At 31.0% G+C, this 21,318-nt stretch overlaps 4 protein-coding genes across 4 annotated transcripts; 3 read left to right on the top strand and 1 right to left on the bottom strand.

The window, feature by feature from the left end:
• Nucleotides 1–339: 339 nt before the first annotated feature.
• Nucleotides 340–8,381, top strand: HELRODRAFT_179436 (hypothetical protein; the record flags this gene model as incomplete). Its single annotated transcript, XM_009028279.1, has 12 exons — nt 340–414; nt 556–616; nt 842–900; nt 1,164–1,318; nt 1,669–1,875; nt 2,089–2,175; nt 2,526–2,571; nt 3,666–3,842; nt 5,191–5,283; nt 5,789–5,924; nt 6,691–6,800; nt 8,001–8,381. The coding sequence occupies 12 exons, from the start codon at nt 340–342 to the stop codon at nt 8,379–8,381; spliced, it is 1,587 nt and encodes a 528-aa protein (XP_009026527.1).
• A 1,437-nt stretch (nt 8,382–9,818) lies between these two features.
• Nucleotides 9,819–11,242, top strand: HELRODRAFT_179435 (hypothetical protein; the record flags this gene model as incomplete). Its single annotated transcript, XM_009028278.1, has 3 exons — nt 9,819–9,925; nt 10,236–10,402; nt 11,073–11,242. 3 exons carry the CDS (start codon nt 9,819–9,821, stop codon nt 11,240–11,242), a joined length of 444 nt encoding a protein of 147 aa, XP_009026526.1.
• Nucleotides 11,243–12,449: 1,207 nt separating this feature from the next.
• HELRODRAFT_179434 (hypothetical protein) lies at nt 12,450–14,452 on the top strand (the record flags this gene model as incomplete). The annotated part of the gene is made up of 3 exons (XM_009028277.1): nt 12,450–12,493; nt 12,721–13,933; nt 14,294–14,452. The coding sequence occupies 3 exons, from the start codon at nt 12,450–12,452 to the stop codon at nt 14,450–14,452; spliced, it is 1,416 nt and encodes a 471-aa protein (XP_009026525.1).
• A 5,286-nt stretch (nt 14,453–19,738) lies between these two features.
• HELRODRAFT_179432 (hypothetical protein) lies at nt 19,739–20,754 on the bottom strand (the record flags this gene model as incomplete). Its single annotated transcript, XM_009028276.1, has 3 exons — nt 19,739–19,879; nt 20,339–20,504; nt 20,687–20,754. The coding sequence occupies 3 exons, from the start codon at nt 20,752–20,754 to the stop codon at nt 19,739–19,741; spliced, it is 375 nt and encodes a 124-aa protein (XP_009026524.1).
• Between the last annotated feature and the right edge of the window lie 564 nt (nt 20,755–21,318).

The following is a 21,318-nucleotide window of genomic DNA, read 5'->3' as shown; positions in this document are numbered from 1 at the left end:
CTTCATCATTTCATTCTTTTGATGATTCGCTCGTTCCTTTCTTCAATTAGACATTAACTAGATCATTCATTCATTCATTATTGGCGTTTTGTTTCATATAATTTGATATAACTTGTTCAGTCATTTATCAACCAACTCAGTTGATGGTTCTTGCAGTTTTTCTCATGTATACCTGCTTTATTTATTTCATTACAATAATTTTGTTATTTATTTCATAGTTATTCAAGTTATTAAATTTGGCAAAAATCTGTATAAATATTGCAATTGATAATAAATGATCAATAAAAACTTAATTGAGCAAAGCAGGAAAATGTTGTGAGGAGAAGGAAGATAGCGAAGATGGATGAAGTGGACATTTCCTCCTTCAATGAAGGCATCAACAACCAACTCGTCCACTTCCACTCAGAACAATCGGTTTGTTCATTTTGTACTTGTTTGTTGTTGTTGTTTGTCGTCGTTGTTGTTTTTATGTGTTTTAGCGACTTATGTTTATTATTTTCTTTAAAACATTCTCACTCTCAATTTTTCCACGTCAAAAAATGTTCCTCACGGCAGAACTTTCAGCAACGGTTGGACCAGTTTTCGAAGCAGGTTGATGAGTTTCTTCTTATGAAAGGTTTTCTCGTTCGTTCGTTCGATTGATTGATTTTCAAATAAAACCAATTTCATATTTTTCACATCATATTCTCATCTGAACACTCAACTTCAAATGGTGAAATTGTGTACAATCTGAAAAGCAAACGAAAAATAAGAACCAGCGTGCAATCGTCATTCATCATGTCACATCACACATCAGCGCACGAGACACACTCCACACCATCCCATAACACCACACATGCAGAATGTCAGTCAAATGATGATGACCATGAACAACTTCAAACTCTTTCCAATGTAGCTGAGGTTAGCGAGAGTTTTTTATTTGTCCTCTTTTCTATTTCATTTTGTAGTTTGAGTGTTGACGACAACATACCCGCCAAATTGTGGCAAGAAACAAAAATACAACTCGCGCACATAAATACACGAGAGGTTAGAAACTCTTTGACGATTGACTAGGAATTGCATTCAATATTGTTACGACATACAAAATTGGTTCTTTGGTAAATGAAAATACCAGCAAAAAACACTGCACACAGATATTTTGAGATATTTTGTTTCAACCACAGGGTTTGTCCGAAAAATTGTTGATTCTGTTTGGAATGCTGGACAATCTGTTGAAAGATGTGTGGCAGGAGAGGGAACAGTTTCTGGAAGATGTGAAGGCAGATGCTGTGGGACTGAGGGGGATGAGAAAAGGATTGTTCGATGCCCTAGAAAGCATGTCAGTTGTTTGGCCTTCTAATTATTATTATTGGACTCGTTTTTTATTTGGTAACGTTCATCTATATATTGATGGTTTAAATTGTTTTCAGTGTTTGAAATAAAATCTAGTATTTATTATAGTTCTATCATTTATTTTCATATTTTGCTGTATTTATGGGTGAAAGTTAGGTTGGTTGATATGGTGGTTGACAATTGAGAAAAATGTGTTGTAGTGAAGCTCACATGTTCACCGATGTTTTCATGGAGACGATGCTTTTTTGCTGTTGCAGCTGATGATTACAAGATGGTAGATTTTACTCGATCTCTAGAATGCTCTGATGTAGTTGATGTGCTTGTTACTTTTTTCAGGTTTGATAAAAGTGGAAAGTTCTTGATGGGCTTCATCGATCATGCTGAACAATTTCAACGCTCATCTTTGAAACTGAAGCAGCAGCAACAACTTCACACAAACGTCATGTTACCACCATCGTCAACATCATCATCTCTGGAAAGTAACATTATCCCAGAGTTAATGAATAAACTGAAGGAGGGTTACTACCCAAAGTTCATTGCGAGGTTCGCCATTTTGCATTGAAAAAAGTGCCTGTAATATTTTTTGTGATGGAATATTTACGATTATTATTGATGACATCTGTCTTCATCGTCATGATAACTTTAATAAAAATACGAAGCTGATAATGCTGCTTAAAATCAATGTTACATTTTCGTCCATATCACGTTTGAACAACAGTCACATAAAACAACAAATAAACGTTGCTAACAAAACAGAGCCCTGGTAATTGAGCCAATGTCCTTGAAAGACCGCATTTTGAAGGTCAGCGGTGGAAAGTCAGTCAGTTTCAACACATCGCTGAGGTGGGTGAATGGCTGGCTGTATAGGATGACGCCGTTTCGTGGTGTGCTGGGTTTAGTCTTCTAGTTTCAAATAAGGATATAAATAATAGTTTTCTACATAAGTTTTCTGTTGAGAACTCGTTTCAAATGAAAGCTGCGATATTGTAATTTTTAAAGATTAACAAGTTATAAATTTTGTCAGCTTATTATTATTAATAAAAATATCTTATTGAAAATGTTTTTCTGATAGAAAATTAATGTAAATATTTCTGTAAACAAAGTTCAAAATGATATCAACTGAAAAAAGTTTTTATCTCAAACAAAAATAATAAAAACGTTGATTTTTTTTACATCAACAAAATTATTTTCAGATTTTTGGGAGGTGCATCATTGGGTCTTGATCTGGCGAATTCTAATGTCAGGTCGTTTGATAGGCTGATTGATTGATTGATTGATTGATTGACTGACTGACTGACTGACTGACTGACTGACTGACTGACTGACTGACTGACTGACTGACTGACTGACTGACTGACTGACTGACTGACTGACTGACTGACTGACTGACTGACTGACTGACTGACTGACTGACTGACTGACTGACTGACTGACTGACTGACTGACTGACTGACTGACTGACTGACTGACTGACTGACTGACTGACTGACTACTGACTGACTGACTAACTGATTGATTGATTGATTAATTGATTGAATAATTAATTAATTGGTTAGTTGTTTGATTGATTGTTTAATTATTTAAACAGATGAATTAAATAAGTAGATGAAAGATTTACAACATTATTATTTCATTCTTTGAGTACCTGAATAACTTATTAGGAGATTCAGGGAATATAATTATTATGGAATTATGATCTAATAAATGCATGCGTGAGTGAATGAATGAATGAGCGAATGAGTGAGTGAGTGAGTGAGTGAGTGAGTGAGTGAGTGAGTGAGTGAGTGAATAAATGAATGAATGAATGAATGAATGAATGAATGAATGAATGAATGAATGAATGAATGAATGAATGAATGAATGAATGAATGAATGAATGAATGAATGAATGAAAAAGAGGACGGATGGATAGTTTTGATGAACATCCAGGATATCCATGTATGCTGCAGAAAACATCCCACAATCGGCCACCTACGCAAGAGGAGATGTTGACATTATGAATGGGAAAGAAAAGGTTTTTTTTTAATTTTTGGCTATTTTTTGATGTTTTAAAAATTACTATAACAAAATTATTATCATTATTATTATTTTTGTTGATTATTATATTTTAGTTGTTATTATTATTGTTGTTAATAATAATGTTGATGACACGCTGCTGAATATGTTGAAATGTTGGTGCAGTTTAGTATTAAACATAATTTTGTTATTATATGTTTTTTTTTCATTTTGTCCGTTTTTAATTTTTTGTTGAGTTGCTTTTATTTTTTTTTAACTTATCCATCTTTAAAAAGTTTTAAAACTTGGAAATGCAAAGTTGATTCAAACATTTTCAGTGCTTCGTGATTGGTCGCTCATCAAATTCTTGCTCCGCCCATTTCAACAACATTCACCTGGTGAACGTGAGGCGACCAAAAATTTTGAAAGCTGACGTTCTGGTCACCGATCAAAAATTTGGGCTGGTTTTCTACGCCAGAGTGGTCAGCATTTCAGGAAGAATCTTTGAAAATATAGTGAGAAATCTGTTTTTTTTTTAATTTTCTTTTTTCACGCTTTTACAGTAATCTTGTAATATATGAATTTAATTGCCCCTTTGACGGCTGTGCACGTCAACATGACTCATATATCGGGATTACTACTACCTCACTGACTAGAAGGCTTACGATGCATAAACAGAGTGGTGCTATCAAATCTCATTTGTACTCAACACACTCTATCACAATTAGCCGTAAAATCCTCGACAGCAACACCAAAGTAATATACCAGAACAGCAATTACACGCATCTTAAAATTGCAGAAGCAGTCCTAATTGACATCAATAAACCAAAAATAAATATACAGCAAAAAATGACAACCTCACTTCCAACCCGGCGTTTAACCAACAACGAAAAGAAAGAAGTAATAAAAACTAGCATCGTAAATAGTGACAAAGAAGAATATGATGCTATCGATGAAGAAAAGGAGACCAAAGAAGATGATCAGCCAATAAAGAAACCTGACACCTAATTCGCATTAAAGTTCAATTTTACAACACCAAAGTTAATTTTTACAACGTCAAAGTTCATCTTGACAAAGTCAATATTTCCCTATATATACAGCAAGGAGCACTGATGATGATTCATTCGGAATCGAAATATGGCCTTATTTGCAGCATGAATTCGAAAAATAAGTTTATTTTGAATTTTAATAAACTAAACGTTCACCAAAAACTTTAGTGAGAGAAATCGAAAAAACGAACTACAAACATATTAACGCCAAACATTCGGTAGAATTTATAGAATATTTTAAAATTTATGGTCTATTACCAACATATATATATATATATATATATATATATATATATATATATATATATATATATATATATATATGATAGGTGCTGATCACCTTAACTAAAATTGTGCAACTTGATTTTAAGTTAATTGAACACAAAATATTCAACAGTGGAAAGCAAATAGCTCAGCCAAGCGTGAAATGATTTTTAAAAATGAGTTGATTAAGTGAAGATTTAAAAATACCAAGAGACGAAGAGTTTTTAACATTAATAGGTAAAGTATCCCAGAGGCGCATTGACGAAGATAAAGTTGAATTGAGAAAAAAGTTTGACCTAGGTTTTAGAAAGCGAAAATCAGGAGTAAAACGTAAATAGTTACGACCGGTATATTTAAACAAAGCAAGTTCATTGTAAAGAGACCGACAATAGTTTAGTTTATATATTTTGAAAAAATTTAAAAACAGTGTTCGAATTGTGCCGACAGCGTGCAATAACAACTGAAGTCCTTGCACTCCTATATTATATATAATTTTAAGTTTTGAGATATTATTCACTCACCCACATGGCATATATTGCCACCTATCCAGATTGTGTCACTGCCGATAATCCTCATCAGTCAGACGTCTCAGGAGATGATGGCCCGTGGTACGCTCACCTGGAATGCTGCCTTCTCAATTAATGTTGGTTGTTGGCATTTTTGTTTTTTTTGTTTGCTATTTGTTTCTGTTGTTGTTGCTGCTGCTGTTTTACAAACCAAAAACACGAAGTATTTGCATATTAGCATGTACGCACAAGCACCGCGTCATACGCACAAGATGCACGATCGCCTTTGAGGTCTTGCCAATGCAGTGTTCAAATCGTGCCGACAGCGTGCAATAACAACTAAAGTCCTTTCACTCCTAACTTGTCTAATTTGTTCCATTGCTTGTTGTTGTTTGTTTTCCTAATTGCTAGAAACTTCATGCTTTTTTAAGTTGTTTAAAAAAGATTAATACGTTGTTGATGATTGAGAAAACACAAAAATAAAATATAGATATATGATCAAATATAGGTATGAACAGATACACAAACAGATACATGAATAGATGCATGTATATAAAATAAATAGATGCATGACGCATCCTAGTAATAAGGATAATTAAAATCGAAATCTTACACTTTTCGCACCGACATGAACCTCAACAGAACAGGCAACAATATGAATACCGTGAGCAAGTTCGTTGGAAGGAAGTGGCAGACATCATCAGCAAAATTTGCAATTTATCAACTGGCGTCAAATTAAAGACAAAACAACAGCATAGACTGGCGCAGATCATTTTCAGTTGGTTGTTTTTGTTGTTGTTCGCGTCTTGTTGCATGATGTTTTGCATTTATTTGTTGTATGTTGCTGTTGATGTTGTTGTATACTATTTTGTAGATTTAGTTGCATATTGCTGTCGTATGTTGTCGGGGTTCGATAGTCAGGCGCTGCAGCATGAATGAGAAGGTCAAGGATGAAAACGTTGCTAACTTCAGATTTGCAAGAGTAGTTCGAGAAGTAGTACGGGGTGAGGTTGAATTAATTGTTTTTAAGTAAATGTCGAGTAGAGTTTAATTTAAAGTTTCCATCAGTTTAGTAAAGAGTTAATTCAAGGTTTCCTTCAGTGAAGAGTTAATTCAAGGTTTCCTTCAGTGAAGAGTTAATTCAAAATTTTCTTCAGTAGTGAGTTTAGAATCTAAAGTTTCCTCCAGTCTAGTTTTCCCATGAAGAAGCCTGTTCTTGTTTACTTCGTTATTGGACCGTGACCTTTTTTTATGATATAACATTGAGACAAAATGAAATTATTATATTTTGTGTTAATATTTGATGACGAATTTGTTTTTCCTTTATAAGATACGTTAAATTGGCCCCGGTTACACGTGTTAATCCTTTTCAAACGAAAGATTTTGGTGGATATTGGAGTCGAATCCCGACACATGTTTGTTGATGTTTGTTGTATGTTCATAATGCACACTGCCTTTTGTTGTGGCGTGTTATTGATTGATGAGTAATACAACACAGAACAATATAAAAATATAATATGACGTTAACATTGTCTCAAATTTAGTGGTCTTGATTTTTATAAAGTTTTATTGCGGTGACAGGTGCGGTTTCTTTTTTGCATGTTGTTCCAGTCTAATATTTGTTCCTTTTGTTCCTCTGGTTGCATGGCTTAAGGTACATATCTACGTTTAAGAAACATAACATTCGCTTTGTGTGGTTCGTGCTGGTTTAATATCCTCTCAATTGTTTGGTTTGATTTGCCAGAATGGTTTGTCACTGTTGTATATGTTGTGTATATTGTTGTATGTGCTGTTGTTTGTTTTGGGTATAGTGTTGTATGTGCCGTTGTATATTGTTGTATATTTTGTATCTGTTGTGAATATTGTTGTATGTGTTGTGAATATTGTTGTATGTGTTGTGTATATTGTTGCATGTGTTGGGTATACTGTCGTATGCAAGGCCTTAGCTGGGGGGGGGCTGCAGCTACGGCCTTGCATAATAATTTACATTGATAATTTTGTAACAATCAATAATTTACATTGATAATTTTTTGTAACAATCAATAATTTACATTGATAATTTTTTGTAACAATCAATAATTTACATTGATAATTTTTTGTAACAATCAATAATTTACATTTATAATTTTTTGTAACAATCCTTAATTATGTGATTATTTTAATGCCTATCCGTTAGATTGCAAGGTAAAATACTTGCAGAAAATGCATGGAAGTTTATTTTAATGCCTATTTGTCAAATTACATGTTAAAATACGTGAAAATATAATTGCATGAACGTTTATTTTAATTCCTACAAATATAACCATGCAAGCAACGGTAATTGTTGATAAGCATGATGAATTTAGTCTTCAAATGGAACATTTAAGAGGACATGGATATGATGGAGCATCTACCACGAGGGGTGAATTTTGAGGAGTTCAATCCGTTATAAGAAAACAATTTCCGAATGCTTTTTACACACGTTGTTTATCTCACTGTTTAAACCTTTGCCTAACTGATTCTTCTAAAATTCAAGAAATTCGGAACGTTATGGGAATTATTGCAAAAGTGTGCAATGTTTTTTGGTTAAGCCCAAAAATATTGGAAGATAAAATAAAAGAATTAGATCCTTCAATAAAAAACAAACGAATCAAACAAATATGTGAAAATAGATGGTGTTAGAGACAAGAAGCTGTGATCCTTTTTAAAGAAATTTTTGTACCTATTGTGGCCTCTTTAGAAAAATATTAATGAGACATTTAATGATCAATCTCAAAAGGTTAATTTATTGCTAAATACAATAGGTAAATGTAATTTTATTATAACTGTTTATGTTTTAAGTAAATTTTTTGAACTTACCTACAATTTGTCGAAGTTATTGCAGACTGTGAATCTGGATATAGTAACTGCAATGCAGGCGGTAAAGGATGTAACTCAAGTATTTCTTAACTGTAGAGAAAATGGAGATGAAGAATTCAAAACTATATATACTCAAGCCAAAAAACTGTGTGATGAATTAAATGTAGAAATGGTTATTCCAAGAACCAGAAAATTTAGTAAAAATGGATGTAATGTGATTTTTCAGGATCCGGAAAATTATTTTCGAATATCCATTTTCAATTTTTTCTTGGACGATTTAGTGGCTTCACTGAAAGATAGATTTCTTCAACACGACACTTTGATTACTTCTTTACATTTTATTTTACCTGAAAAGTGTGATGTGCTCTATAATTATGAAGAATGTCTCAATGAATGAAAATGAATTCCCAGAACCTTCTGAAAACATATTAAAAGGTGAATGGTCCTTATGGACACAAAAATAGAAAATGAGAATAAAAAGTAGGTCAAAAACAGCCATTGAGGCATTGGCAGAATGCAATTCCAGCCTATTTCTAAATATTCAGGCTTTGTTATCAATTATGGCAGTTCTACCAGTATCAACGTCAACAGTTAAAATAAGTTTTTCAACAATTAAATTTTAAGAATTAAAAATTATTTGAGAAATAGCTCTAATGAGGAGCGACTCACTTCATTAGCATACATATACATGTATATATCCATCGGGATATGTCTATCCAAGTGGACAACGACATGATTTTTGACCATTTAAACCAAAAAGCACGTTGTTTAAATTTATATATACAATTTACTTTTGTTTATATAATTTTTTGGGGTTTTATATTTTGTAAATAAAAGCTGATTTGATTGGATTTGTTGTTTTTTCCTTGATTTTAATTATAAAAAAAGGTATTTCGACAGCCCCCCTCCCGAAAAATAATCCTGGCTACGGCCTTGGTTGTATGTGTTGTGTATATTATTGTATGGACTGTTGTATATTGTGGTATGCGCGGTTATATATTGTTATGTGTTGCTGTCTACTGTTGTATGTGTGTTGTTGTGTACCATTAAATGTGTGTTGTTCTGTAATGTTGTACTTGTGTTGTTCTGTAATGTTGTATTTGTATTGTTGTACGTGTGTTGATATGTATTGCTTTGATTAAATAAATGAATGAATAAGCGAATGAATAAAAATTCTTAATAGGAGATGAGAATGTCAGCGACTTCAGCGATTATCCTGTTTCTGAAAAACAAATAATGAAGGCAAGTCTAACTTATATTATTTAAATTAAATTCGATGTACATACAAATTAACACTTATCAAATTTGTTGTGCGTGTGTATGGATGTATCCATATGTCTGCAATGTTAGCTACGAAATTATGCGTTTATATAAATTTGTAATCTGACAGATACGTTTGTTCAAAAAATACGGGTTGTATATTTCATCTTTATTATTTTAATTGCAAATAAGTGAAAAGTAAATAAAATGTTTCCAGTCACACAGCTCCAAGCAGATTGTTAAAATAAAAAGTGGTAGCATGCAAGCACAGGTGCGGTGCATTTATCAGGAAAATGTCGGAAATTTTTTTTTTCAGTTCCATTTTTGAAAACCTCAGCATTTAAATATTTTTTAACATTCAAACAGTTGCGTGGTTTACAAAATGAAAAATTATTGGCTATCATATTAAATTTATAAATTCCAGATTAATTTTTTATTCGCCTGGCAAACATTTTTTTAATTTGATCAGATTTTTTGACACATTCTACGTTCTTCTTTAATTAACACTGCATATCAGTAGAATGAAAATTAAAAAATTCATCCCGTTACGTGCTTACACTTAAGTAAAGTTTTGATGCAAAAACAGGATAAATTGGCGGGCAGAGACTTCAGTTTCTGGAAGTGGTTCGTTGCATGCCTCCACCTCATCCACGAACACATCAAACCAGAGTGGCAGAAAGGGTTGGTTTGGTGCTATGTGATGATGTACTAACGACGATGGTAATATGACTATAATGACTAAATGATGATGTGATGAAGTATTCTATTAATTATTCCACTTCATATATGCAGTGCCATTTTTATTAATTTCAGTTCCGCTTTTCAACTAATCGCTTGCTGTATTAAAATTTAAAAATCTCTCACAAGCAAAATAAATCACACTCTCTTGCATATCATTGGTGGGAATTTTGAAAAGCCGGGTTACTTATAGATGATTTCACAATAGTTTTATATTTGAAATTTTTATTAAAAATCTCAAATTGGAAATTAGTTTGGTGTGCGGTTTCATATCGCGGGAGGAGAGCGAAAAGAAATTACTAAAAGAGAAGCCAGGAACATTTCTGCTGAGGTTCAGCGAGTCGTCCATGGAGAACAGTCAGAAGTCTGGCGTCTGCGGGGATCTGGCCATGGTCCTCGTTGAAGTCGACCCTGCTGACAGTTTGTAGTGGTGGCAATGAAGATGATGATGGTGTTGATGAAGATGATGAGGAATTGATGAAGATGGTGGTAATAACAACAATGTGAGCTACGTTGTTGTTGATCATCCATCAATCAATCCAATAATCAATCAATCAATCAATTATTTTTAATCTTCAAAAGGACCAATTTAAAACGATAACTTCCACATTTCTTTAAATATCAAAACTTGTTTTCTATGTTTTGTCAATTTTATTAACTTACACACCCAATTATTCAATCTCTATTCTTTATTGTTTAAGTTTCGCATGCATTCAGCTGCGTAGATAACACATAAAATTTCCATTCTCTTCCTATTTATTTAGATATATATTACCACTTTCCTTTCTTTCACCGATGGAAACATTCTGTTCTTTATTTAATTGTACTAGTTTACTTGTTCTAGTTTTTCCGATTCTATTTGAAATTCTGCACCGATTTTACTTTCTTCCGACATCATCATTTTTGTGTTTGTTAATACGCATTTTAGAATTTTTACTGCCCTCATGTTCCATCTCAGTCACCATCGGGTAAGCTCTTTTTGGCAATTTTACTTGGATTGACTGGATTCCTATTTCTGGTTTAATTGCCTATCTTTTCCAATATTTTTTATGATGGTAATATTTATGTTTCTCATATAAATGACTGCCAGACAAAAAGAAGATATTTCACCTAAAGAAGTACCTTCAGGCAAGTTACTTGGAGTCACAAAAGGCATTGAACAGACGACTGTCAGATGTTCTGAAGATGTTCAAGGTTGCTGATCCATCAGATCCTGATAAGAAGAGGACTTTGCTGAGGTGGTCCCTGTCTTGCGTCTAGATCATGCATCTAAATAAATGAATATATACATTTGTTTTATGCACGTATTGTACATAGTGATGCTTGGTGACAAGATAAAAACCCTCCAAGGCAAAAACTTCTCTGACACAACCCACTGAGGTTTTTGTCCGGAAAGTATTTTTGGTTTTTTGTTTTACAACTTTATGTATGGTAGTGGCTCAGTTACAACCAAATTTCGTTATTCGTACAAGATATTTGTTTTTTAATCAAAGTAGGTTAACATTTGTTATAATTAACAATTAAAACTAGTTCGATAGGTAAATTTTTTAAATGATCCAGGTACATATACCCTAGCACCTATGCACCATTGGAAGATATCTTGGCTTCATTGAACATAAGTACAGAACTTGAGTTATTCTGTTGGTTTATTTTATTATCTTTAGCAATGTTGTTGTTGTTGTTGGTTGTGATGGTAGTTGTAGCGGTGGTGGTCATCGAAGCAGCGATGTAGTTGTGATTTTAGATGTTTGAGACCGGTTATTTATAACATTTGAAATGTTAATTAGAAATTTAGTTTGTAGACAATATAAAAAAAATTTATAATAAATACAATGCATAAGCCTCTGATGTAAAATAACAAGCAAACATTTATAAGAGATGGGAAAGGAACCCTTTCTAACAGAGTTTGCGTTCTGTTCGGCTCGGCTCACGAGTTTGACCATGAATAAAAACGTGTTTCACAATTGTTTAACGCGAATTTAAATTCAGCATTTATTAGTTAGTGCGGTTAGCGATGTGCAGATTTTTGTAGAGGTGTGCAAATTTTTTAGTAATGTGCAAATTTTTGTAGAAATGTGCACATTTTGAAATTTGCAACTCTGCAAATTTAACTCTATTCGGTAAAGGTAAGGTTCGTTCGCTCCGTTTGCTTCGTACCCTGGTTTTGTCGTAAACGAGGTTCGGAGCTCGTTCCGTTTGAGTTCGGTTTGATTCCTATCTTTAAAATTTATGCTTATTAAAAAAATAACGATTACTTTCTTTGTTTAATTTTTATTAGTTTGAAAAATTGGAAAAAGTACTTTTTTTTAGATTGTGTTAGATGTATTGCATTGATCGTCTGGTGAAAGATTTTTTAAAAATTTGGTGTGTTTTTTGACGCATAAATTTTTTGGCAGTGTGGTTGCAAAATTGTTAATAGAATAATTTCAAAAAAGCAGCACAAGACCAACAGCAGCAGCAACCAGAGATGTACGTGAGGGCCAACCCATACATTGAAATCATGCTCTTCACGTTCGTGTTTAGTTTTTCTTTCATCTCCATTCATTCTCTTTGTAATGTTTAATGTCTCTAGTTGTTGATTTTATTATTTGTGTTATTGGTGCAAAAAATATTTTGCTAGTTTCGTTATAAAGTTTTATAACATTAATTTTTAATATGTTTTTTTAATTATTGTGAATCTTTTTTTCATCAAACCTAATTAATGGTGAAATCATAAAATTTTTCACAAACTTCGAAAGAAAGAGCAACAAGACTGCCAACAAAAGCTGCAACAATAACAACCACAAAAACATCATAAAAAACGAAAGCATGGACCGTAACAACAGCCACAACAACAACACTGACTCCAACAACAACTCATTAGCTTCGATGTCGCTCAATTTTGGCCAGGCTTCATCAAGTTCAATCTGTTCTCCGGACTGCAGCAGCAGTCCTGCATGCACTGAGCGGTCATTTTGTAGTAGCAGTGGTAACATCGCAGACAACCAGCAGGCCAACTTGATGCGTCTCAATTTCATGAGGCTGGATAGCTTCAACAGCGTCAGTGAGGGTTTCAACTTTGTTGATGACAACAACATTAACTGCTCCAACAATAATATCAACAGCAACATTAACTGCTCCAACATCAGTGTCAACATCAACAGCCTCGATCACGTTCGTAACAGCAACACTAATAAAAACAATTTCAACGTTTTTTACAACGGTAACATCAACAACATCAATGACATCAACATTAACAACAACATCAACAACAACATTATTTACGACAATATCAACATCAACAACAGCAATATCTTTAACGACAACATATGCAACAGAGATAACAGCAGCAACAGCAACAACAACTTCAGCAGCATCAACAACAACAACATAAATAACTGTATGGACATGTTTGATGATTTCTGCAATGAGAGACATTCCATTTTCAGAACCATCAGCAACAACAATAGACCTGAAATCAACAATCACATTAATAAAGATGACAGTAACAACGACAATAATGTGGACAGCAGCCTTTTAAACAACAACATTACAGATCAATTTGTAAACAACTTCAACTATCCGGATTTAAACAATAACATTTCTGTTTCAAATCTCAACATAAACAATGACGTTAACAGTATCAAAAGAAACAGCATTAACAACATCAACAACAACATCAACAACATCAACAACAACATCAACAACAACAACAAAATTAACAGCAACAGCAATAATATGGACGTGAGCGACAACAACAATATTGATCCAAATATTTTAGAAAATTTAATCCACTTTGATGAGATGGACTTTTCAAAAAACTTCAACATAATTAGAAACAACAACGACAAAAACATTAACATCAACAACAACAACAACATTAGCATCATCAACAACGATAACAGCAACATCAGCAATAATTCTTCTTCGATTGAATATGCAGAACTTGGAGAAATTGTTGATGATCCACAGGTTAACGTCGTTTATTTGTTGATGTTATTGATGTATGTGTTGTTGATGTTGTCGTCAAGTGTGTCGTTAATGTTTGTGTTGCTTGAGCTGTTGATGTTGTTGTTTGTGTTGCTGTTGACAGAATGTTGTTGTTGAAATGAATCATGACAAAATAACATTATGGATGTTGTTGTTGTTGTTTGTCTTGTTCTTGTGATGACGTTGACGGTGTTGATGTAACGGATGCTGATGTCATAATATTAAATTTGTCTCTGTTGTTTTTGTTATGTTTACCTTTAAAAATTGTAATGTTGTTGTTATTGGGGTTATTGATATTACTGATGTTATCAACGTTATTAATGTTATTAATAATTTTTACAGTTCCACGAGTTTCTAGTGTTTTTAAGTAATGATGCTGATATTTTGGCCGCATCATCACCGGCTTCAACAACAACAATGACAACAGCAGCCACATCAACTGTTACATCAGCAACAATGACATCATCGTCAACAAGCTTTGTTAAACAACAATTCTTATAGAAGCGAAATTAAAAATTATGTTAATAAACTTAAAAAATAATAATAATAAATAAAACAAACGCATCAACAACAACATTAACAAAATAACAACATCAACAACATCAACATCAAGCTCAACATCCAACAGCGTCAATAAAATAAAATCCAATTGCATTTATTAAGCACAAATCACATAACTAGAATAAATATAACGGCCTTCGCTCACTTTTAACGGTCGAACAAAGAGCTTACTTCCGGAGGGTGATTTTTTATCGTTCGAGTCAAAAGTTACGATCGTCTATTTACTAATTTCGGAATATTGCTTTTATTTAAAATGTTAAAATATTAGTTTTTTTTAAATTGTTATTCAATTACTCTTATTTGGTAAAAATTTAAAAAAATAAAATTGCATGGAATTATATAACTGGAAGCGCCCTACCAGCGTTTTAACATTGAAAATTTTTTTCAACGGGCAAGTTACCTCGGGAAGCAAGTTCCTAAAAAATTAATTATTCATGAGCATTTTGGCTTATTTTTAGAAAAATCTGAGATATAATTAGAAAAATTTTGGGCCTTCCCGAAGTTATGTTAATGACTCTGCCGATCTGCATTCAGCTCGTTTGTTTATTTCGTTTTCAACATTCCGTGAAGTTTTAGGTTAATTTATAAGGTTTTAATAACCACCGTATTTAATCGTCGAAGATTTATAATAAGTTCGTTAGCGATCCTCATTTTTCTGAAATAAAGGTTTCTTCATTCATTCTCCCAGCACCCACGAATCACGATGATGATGGACTTCATTTACTTCATATCATTTCATTAGAGTAAGAATCATTCCTAAATTAAATTAGAATCTAGAAAACGAAAAAAAGTCAGTAAAAATTTTATTGTAAAAACTAAAAATGAAATGTTATTAATATTTAAAAATATAACTCATAATCAATTTATAATATTATAAATAAATTAATCAACTAATAATTTTTAAATAAAGATGTAATTCCTGTGCATATGTCCTAAACTAGAATCTTTCAACACTCCAAAGCTTACAATTCAAAGGAATAATTACTTTCAACATCACATATCCAAACCAAATTTAATCACAGAGGAAGTTTTTAAAATTTATTTTGGTAGTAAAAGCAAACAATTTTTTTTCTGTTTCAATGTTATGATTTATACTTTTATATTATTTATTAATATATTATATTTTATTATATATTATAATTTATAATTATTATAATTTTTTTCTGTTTAAATGTTGATTTATAATTTTATATTATTTATTAATATATTATATTTTATTATATATTATAATTTATTTTATAATATTATATTTATATACATTAAATAAATTATATAATAATTCAAGTTAAAATCAAATTCTTTAACTATTTCAACTGTAATTGACATTATTAATATAATAAATAAATAATAATAGTTTCTTTAAGTTAACATCAAATTCATTATGCTATTAATTTAAAACGATCAACTGTTGATTTTTAATAGAATAGGTATATTTAATAATTTTTAGTTTAACATTACTATTTATAAAATAACCCTGAAGGTGCTAGATCATGAGAATGTATATTATTATATTTATGTGTAAATTGTTATATTTCTTGTTTGTTGATTATAAAACGTCTGTCTTGCTATAATTAGTGATGAGTAAAGTTAGATCAGTCTTACCTTTTTTATTTCTGGATTTTGGTTTTGTTTATTTGTTGTATAACTGCAAAATGTTTGATTTACATAATTATAAATTTATCTTTCAACTATTTTAAAAAGTGAAACACACACACACACACACACACACACACACACACATATATATATATATATATATATATATATATATATATATATACATAAAAGATAAAAACAAAGGTTGTAGAATTTGCTTCTGATGTAGTCTATTAGAAGCACTGTACAAATTCAATAAAACAATTGATTTAATAAATTTAAATTGTATAATTTTTGCTGCAGTTTATTATTTAATTTACTTTTATTACAACTGCATGTTGATAGAAAACTCTTTAGTTAAGTTAAAAAGTCTTAATGTTGTATATGATATTATTTTTTTTATTAATTCATAATAGTGGTTTGCGTTCTGTACATCATTGAAATGATTTTCCATGTTAAATAAATCTTCGTTGACACATTGTAGGAGTATGTTGCTTTCAATTACAAGTTTTTTCTTAAAACAATAATTATTTATTTTTAATAATCTTTCTGATTCTTGGCAGATCTGAAAATCCTTAAAATTTATTGCTTTTACCAGAAAATAAATAAATGTATCATTTTACTTTTAATACTCCTTTTGAGGGATATGTCAATTGCCCATTGTATGATGAGATGATTTGATGATTCGCTAAATATGTTTCTGCTGGCTGAAATCAAGCATTTTCTGCATATTTGTTGGGATTTGTAACAGCATATTAATGCAAAATTTTGAATGAATTTTGGAGAGGTTTACATTAGAAGTAAAAAAAACCTGCATTCTGCACATGAGATGGTCGGTGTTATTGACTTCACCACCCATCCTGCCATGTTGCAGTGCAACTGCTGATAATATACTGCAGCGACGCATGCTCCACAAATACGTTGTCATCAAAATCTGCCCCAAAAAAAATGTTACTAAGCAGTTCTTCTGTTTCAAATGATGACACATTTCCTGTGTTACCTGTGAATTGCAGAGTAGCTTTAAATCTATTCAGTTTATAATTTTCGTGTCAAAATTACTTGGTATAACTGTTAGAAATTTGCAGCAAATCTTTTTATAAATGTCGCTGAATTGTTGGCAATTTATGCGACTGCAGCATCCACCTGTATTAATTAATTATTAATTTATTAATTAATTAATTTTTTATGTTATTTCTTTATTATGACTCAAGTCAGAAAAACTTAACACCTGATCTTCTTACATAGTTGAAATAAAGTTCCAGTGCATCCTGACTGAAACGGTAAGTCAGGACGAAAGGTTGTTCATTCAACAACTCTTTCGAAATATCAATTATTGAATTTATGGTTGTACAAAAGCCCATTATGCACATTTTTCTGAAATTATTTGTAACTAGTTTTAGTTAATATATTGAAATATATAAAAAAAAGAACCTTTGAGTTTTGTAAATGTTAACACCATCTAAATTTTTCAAACTTAGTAAATAGGCTTTCATTTCATAAAGTTTATCTATAGTGGCTGTCAGGTTGCTCTTTGTAATGGATTGCTTCCATTCTCTATCTAGCATCAGTTTGCTGTTCAGTATATCGAAAAGATCGTTGATGTTTTCCACAAAAGCTATTGTTTCAGAAACGTCAGAAAAATCATCAAATCCGTTTAAGAGTTCCAATGATTTAGCCACAGAGCAACTAAAGACTTGAGATGCATGTTTAACTTTCATCTTATGCTTTTCAAAATTTACATGATTTTTGGTTAATTTATTTCCTAATTTCATTTTGATTTGTTGTTGATAATTAACTAAGTTTACGATATGATTCCATTTGATTGGATTATTTTTATAAAATATTATATTATAAGAATGAAACATATTCCTCATTAATTTCAGCATGTGGCATGCATCAAATATGATATATATTTTATGGCCGGTTGTTGGGGACAAGAAACATGTTTGCATGTTTGGAAGTGTGAAAGAGCATCCAAGCAATCCACATGCCAAAACATTAGTGGCCAACCCATCCATTATCAATGAGACAACCTTAAAAAATAAATATAATGTATAAAAATTTTAACATATTTTTAAGAAAAACAAATGTTGCTTACCCTAACTCCAGCATTATGTAACTTATCAATGGCTTTCTCTATTAAATCTTTCAACTTGTGAGATAATAACTTATTTGTATAAAAATAAGCTATTGAATGCCTCCAAGCTTCTCTCAGACCAACAACATAAAAAACCAACACCTCTGAAGCAACTATGTCCTCATTCCCATCTCCATAGTTAACATATCCAATAAAGTCATCTTTACAAATAAACAATGCATTTGATAATTTATGCTTAACATTTAACATCAATAAAATTAAAAAAATTGAAGACAAATGCTTATAGTGAAATGGGAAACAAAAAAAATCAAGAAATAAATAAAATACACAAGGAATAAACTAGCATATGCTACCAAAATATGCTATATTTTAACCTCACAAATTTAAAAACAAAATTTATTTTAAAAAACCTACCAATTTTCCTATTATATATTATTTGAGGCTTTATTGACATCGAATCAAGGATTAAAGAGCATTTGCAATATTTTGATGGATTTTCTTCACATTTTTTTTTTATTACATCAATTATAATATTTGTAAAACCCGGTTTTATTTTGATTGGTTCTGTCTATCTATAATTTAAAAAATAAATTATTTATTTTAATATGAAATTATCCAGGTAAAAATTTTTTGCCCAGCTATTTTTTTGACTGGTCCAGAGATGAAGTGCATGTTAAATAAGAATAAGTTTTAGGTTTTGATAAGCAAAAAAGTTCGTGCTGGTTTGTGCTGATTTAAAAAACAAACGTGATTAATCATAATAAAATCATTATTTTGGCTAAACTATTCTGGAATGATCAAAAGACGGCCAAAAATGGTGCTGGAATTTTTGTCAAGAAGTACTGGATGTTAAAAGGATTAACTCACGTCTCATGTGGATCAAGCTTCATCTAGAAAAGCATACAATGACTATTCAAATCATCCTAACCGCATCAAATCTACCGAAATCCTGCGTCGTGCTGGTTTAGATGATATATAGGACGAATGCCGGCAACACCGTCTGCAGTGGTTTGGTCATGTCAAACGAAGTGAAAATTGCTATAACTTCTTCTGGTCAGAAACAATGGAACAAGACATGAAAGCTCCAAATTTAAATGAAATGAATACAACTGATCCCCTAATTGGCATAAAAACTTGATGGCAAAGAAAACAACGTCCTACCTCAGGGGAAATGAGTCTCTGGACGCTAAACTAAGATTGATTGATTTTGGCTATCAGTATACATTTCTTTATATATACTAGTTTACAGAAAATCATGATCAACAAAATTTTACTTGTTCAATGTTCTCGGGTGTGGCAGTGTTAGTCCACTTTTTCTTAAAAATTGGTATGCATGAGGACCATGAAAATGCAGCTGCATATAAAAGGTCTTTAACTATCATCATATACTTTGTTAACTCTTTTAAATGGTATGAGTTTTTATCTAGAAGGATAAATAAACAAAAAATTAGTCAAAATTTCAATTCATTTTGCTATGGTTATATAGCATAAAAACTTTGTATGTAGCTAATTCATTTTTTAATTTATTACATTCATTCATAAGTTTTCTTATTGTTGCCTGCAGCAGTGTGATTCTGGACTTGTAATACTTTGATTGCCTTTGCTGTTGCTTGATGAGATGGGCATCCATTGAGTAAAACATCTAAATATGATTTTAAATTGAGAGTAAATAGCTGCATTTAAAAGTTTATATATATATATATATATATATATATATATATATATATATATATATGCCCAATAAAATAAACTCCTTGTATTCTGTATTTTGTATATATATATATATATATATATATATATATATATATATATATATATATATGCCCAATAAAATAAAGAAACTCTTTATAATCTGTATTTCTTATGACGAAAAGCCATTTTAACAAAAGCATACTAATAATAATAATAAACCCATAATACAAAAAAAACATATTTTCCATTTGAATCAAAATTTGCATTTCATAAAATGTAATAAGAAAATGACCAAATCCTTATCGTTTTATTTGTTAAATATCTGATAGTAAGCCGGCAAATGCCAATGTTATTGTGTTGTACATGAATATTTGGTTTGAATTAATCAATATTGCTTCAGCAATCCTTTGTTTATTATATATAAATACTAAATTAATTACCTCAGTTTGTGTAGTCGTGGTTTTTGCCTTTTCAAATACCACACCAGGAAATACTGTTGGGTAGGCATCTTTCTTTAGAAAAACTTTTTTATTTGACTTTGAAAAGGATTTTGAATCAAAATGTTTACTGCATATATATGATCTTTTTCTTTCAAAACCTCTACACCTGCCATTCAAGGCATTGATCCACTGACTTTTTATAGGTGATTTTTGAGGAATGCTGTAAAGCATATTGCATTTTGTCAAAAAATGAATTATTGAAATTTATATCTATTAATCCATGGAGAAGTCAAGTGAATCATAAAATATGCAAATGATGTAAAAATATTATTAAGATCATATTATTACCTGTGCATAGATATATCTTGGTCTTTATATGTCCCATTACAATTATTTACTATACACTTTAATGGCATTTTTAATTTAATAAAAGATAGAAATTATATTCAAAAACTAACTTACTGCTTATCGTCTGCTCAATTCATTCCAAAGATCAGAAATTTTCAGGTAGCATATCCAAAAAAATTTATACAATTATTTGATTCAATAGCAATATTTATTATAATTGAAAAAATATATTGATTATATTAAAATTTAAAGTAACATCAATATGGTATTCCACACATTGAATTAAATAATTCCATGATTCCACATTACTCTTTTATTAATTAATAATAATAAAATAAAAAGATTTATGTGGCTTGTTATCTCATTGAATCATATAATTCCATGTGTTATCTAGTTCAAATTAATTAACCAATTATTTGTTGTTGATAAAACAAGAAAATTTCGATGCCAGTACAAACGTCGATTTTTTAAAGTACACGAACGAACATACCGACATTGAAATTTTAGAGTTTTTTTTAACAATAATTTATTAGACAGTTTAAAAAATAAAAAGTCAAAAATTCATAATAAAAATACAAAAAAAGCCTCTCTTCTTCTACTAGTATGAGTCTAGTTTTTCCTGGCACAATGTA

Source organism: Helobdella robusta (genome assembly GCF_000326865.2).
Source record: "Helobdella robusta unplaced genomic scaffold HELROscaffold_54, whole genome shotgun sequence".
Lineage (NCBI taxonomy): Eukaryota > Metazoa > Annelida > Clitellata > Rhynchobdellida > Glossiphoniidae > Helobdella > Helobdella robusta.
Note: the sequence above shows the minus strand (reverse complement) of the source record. Positions and strands in the feature narration are given on the sequence as shown.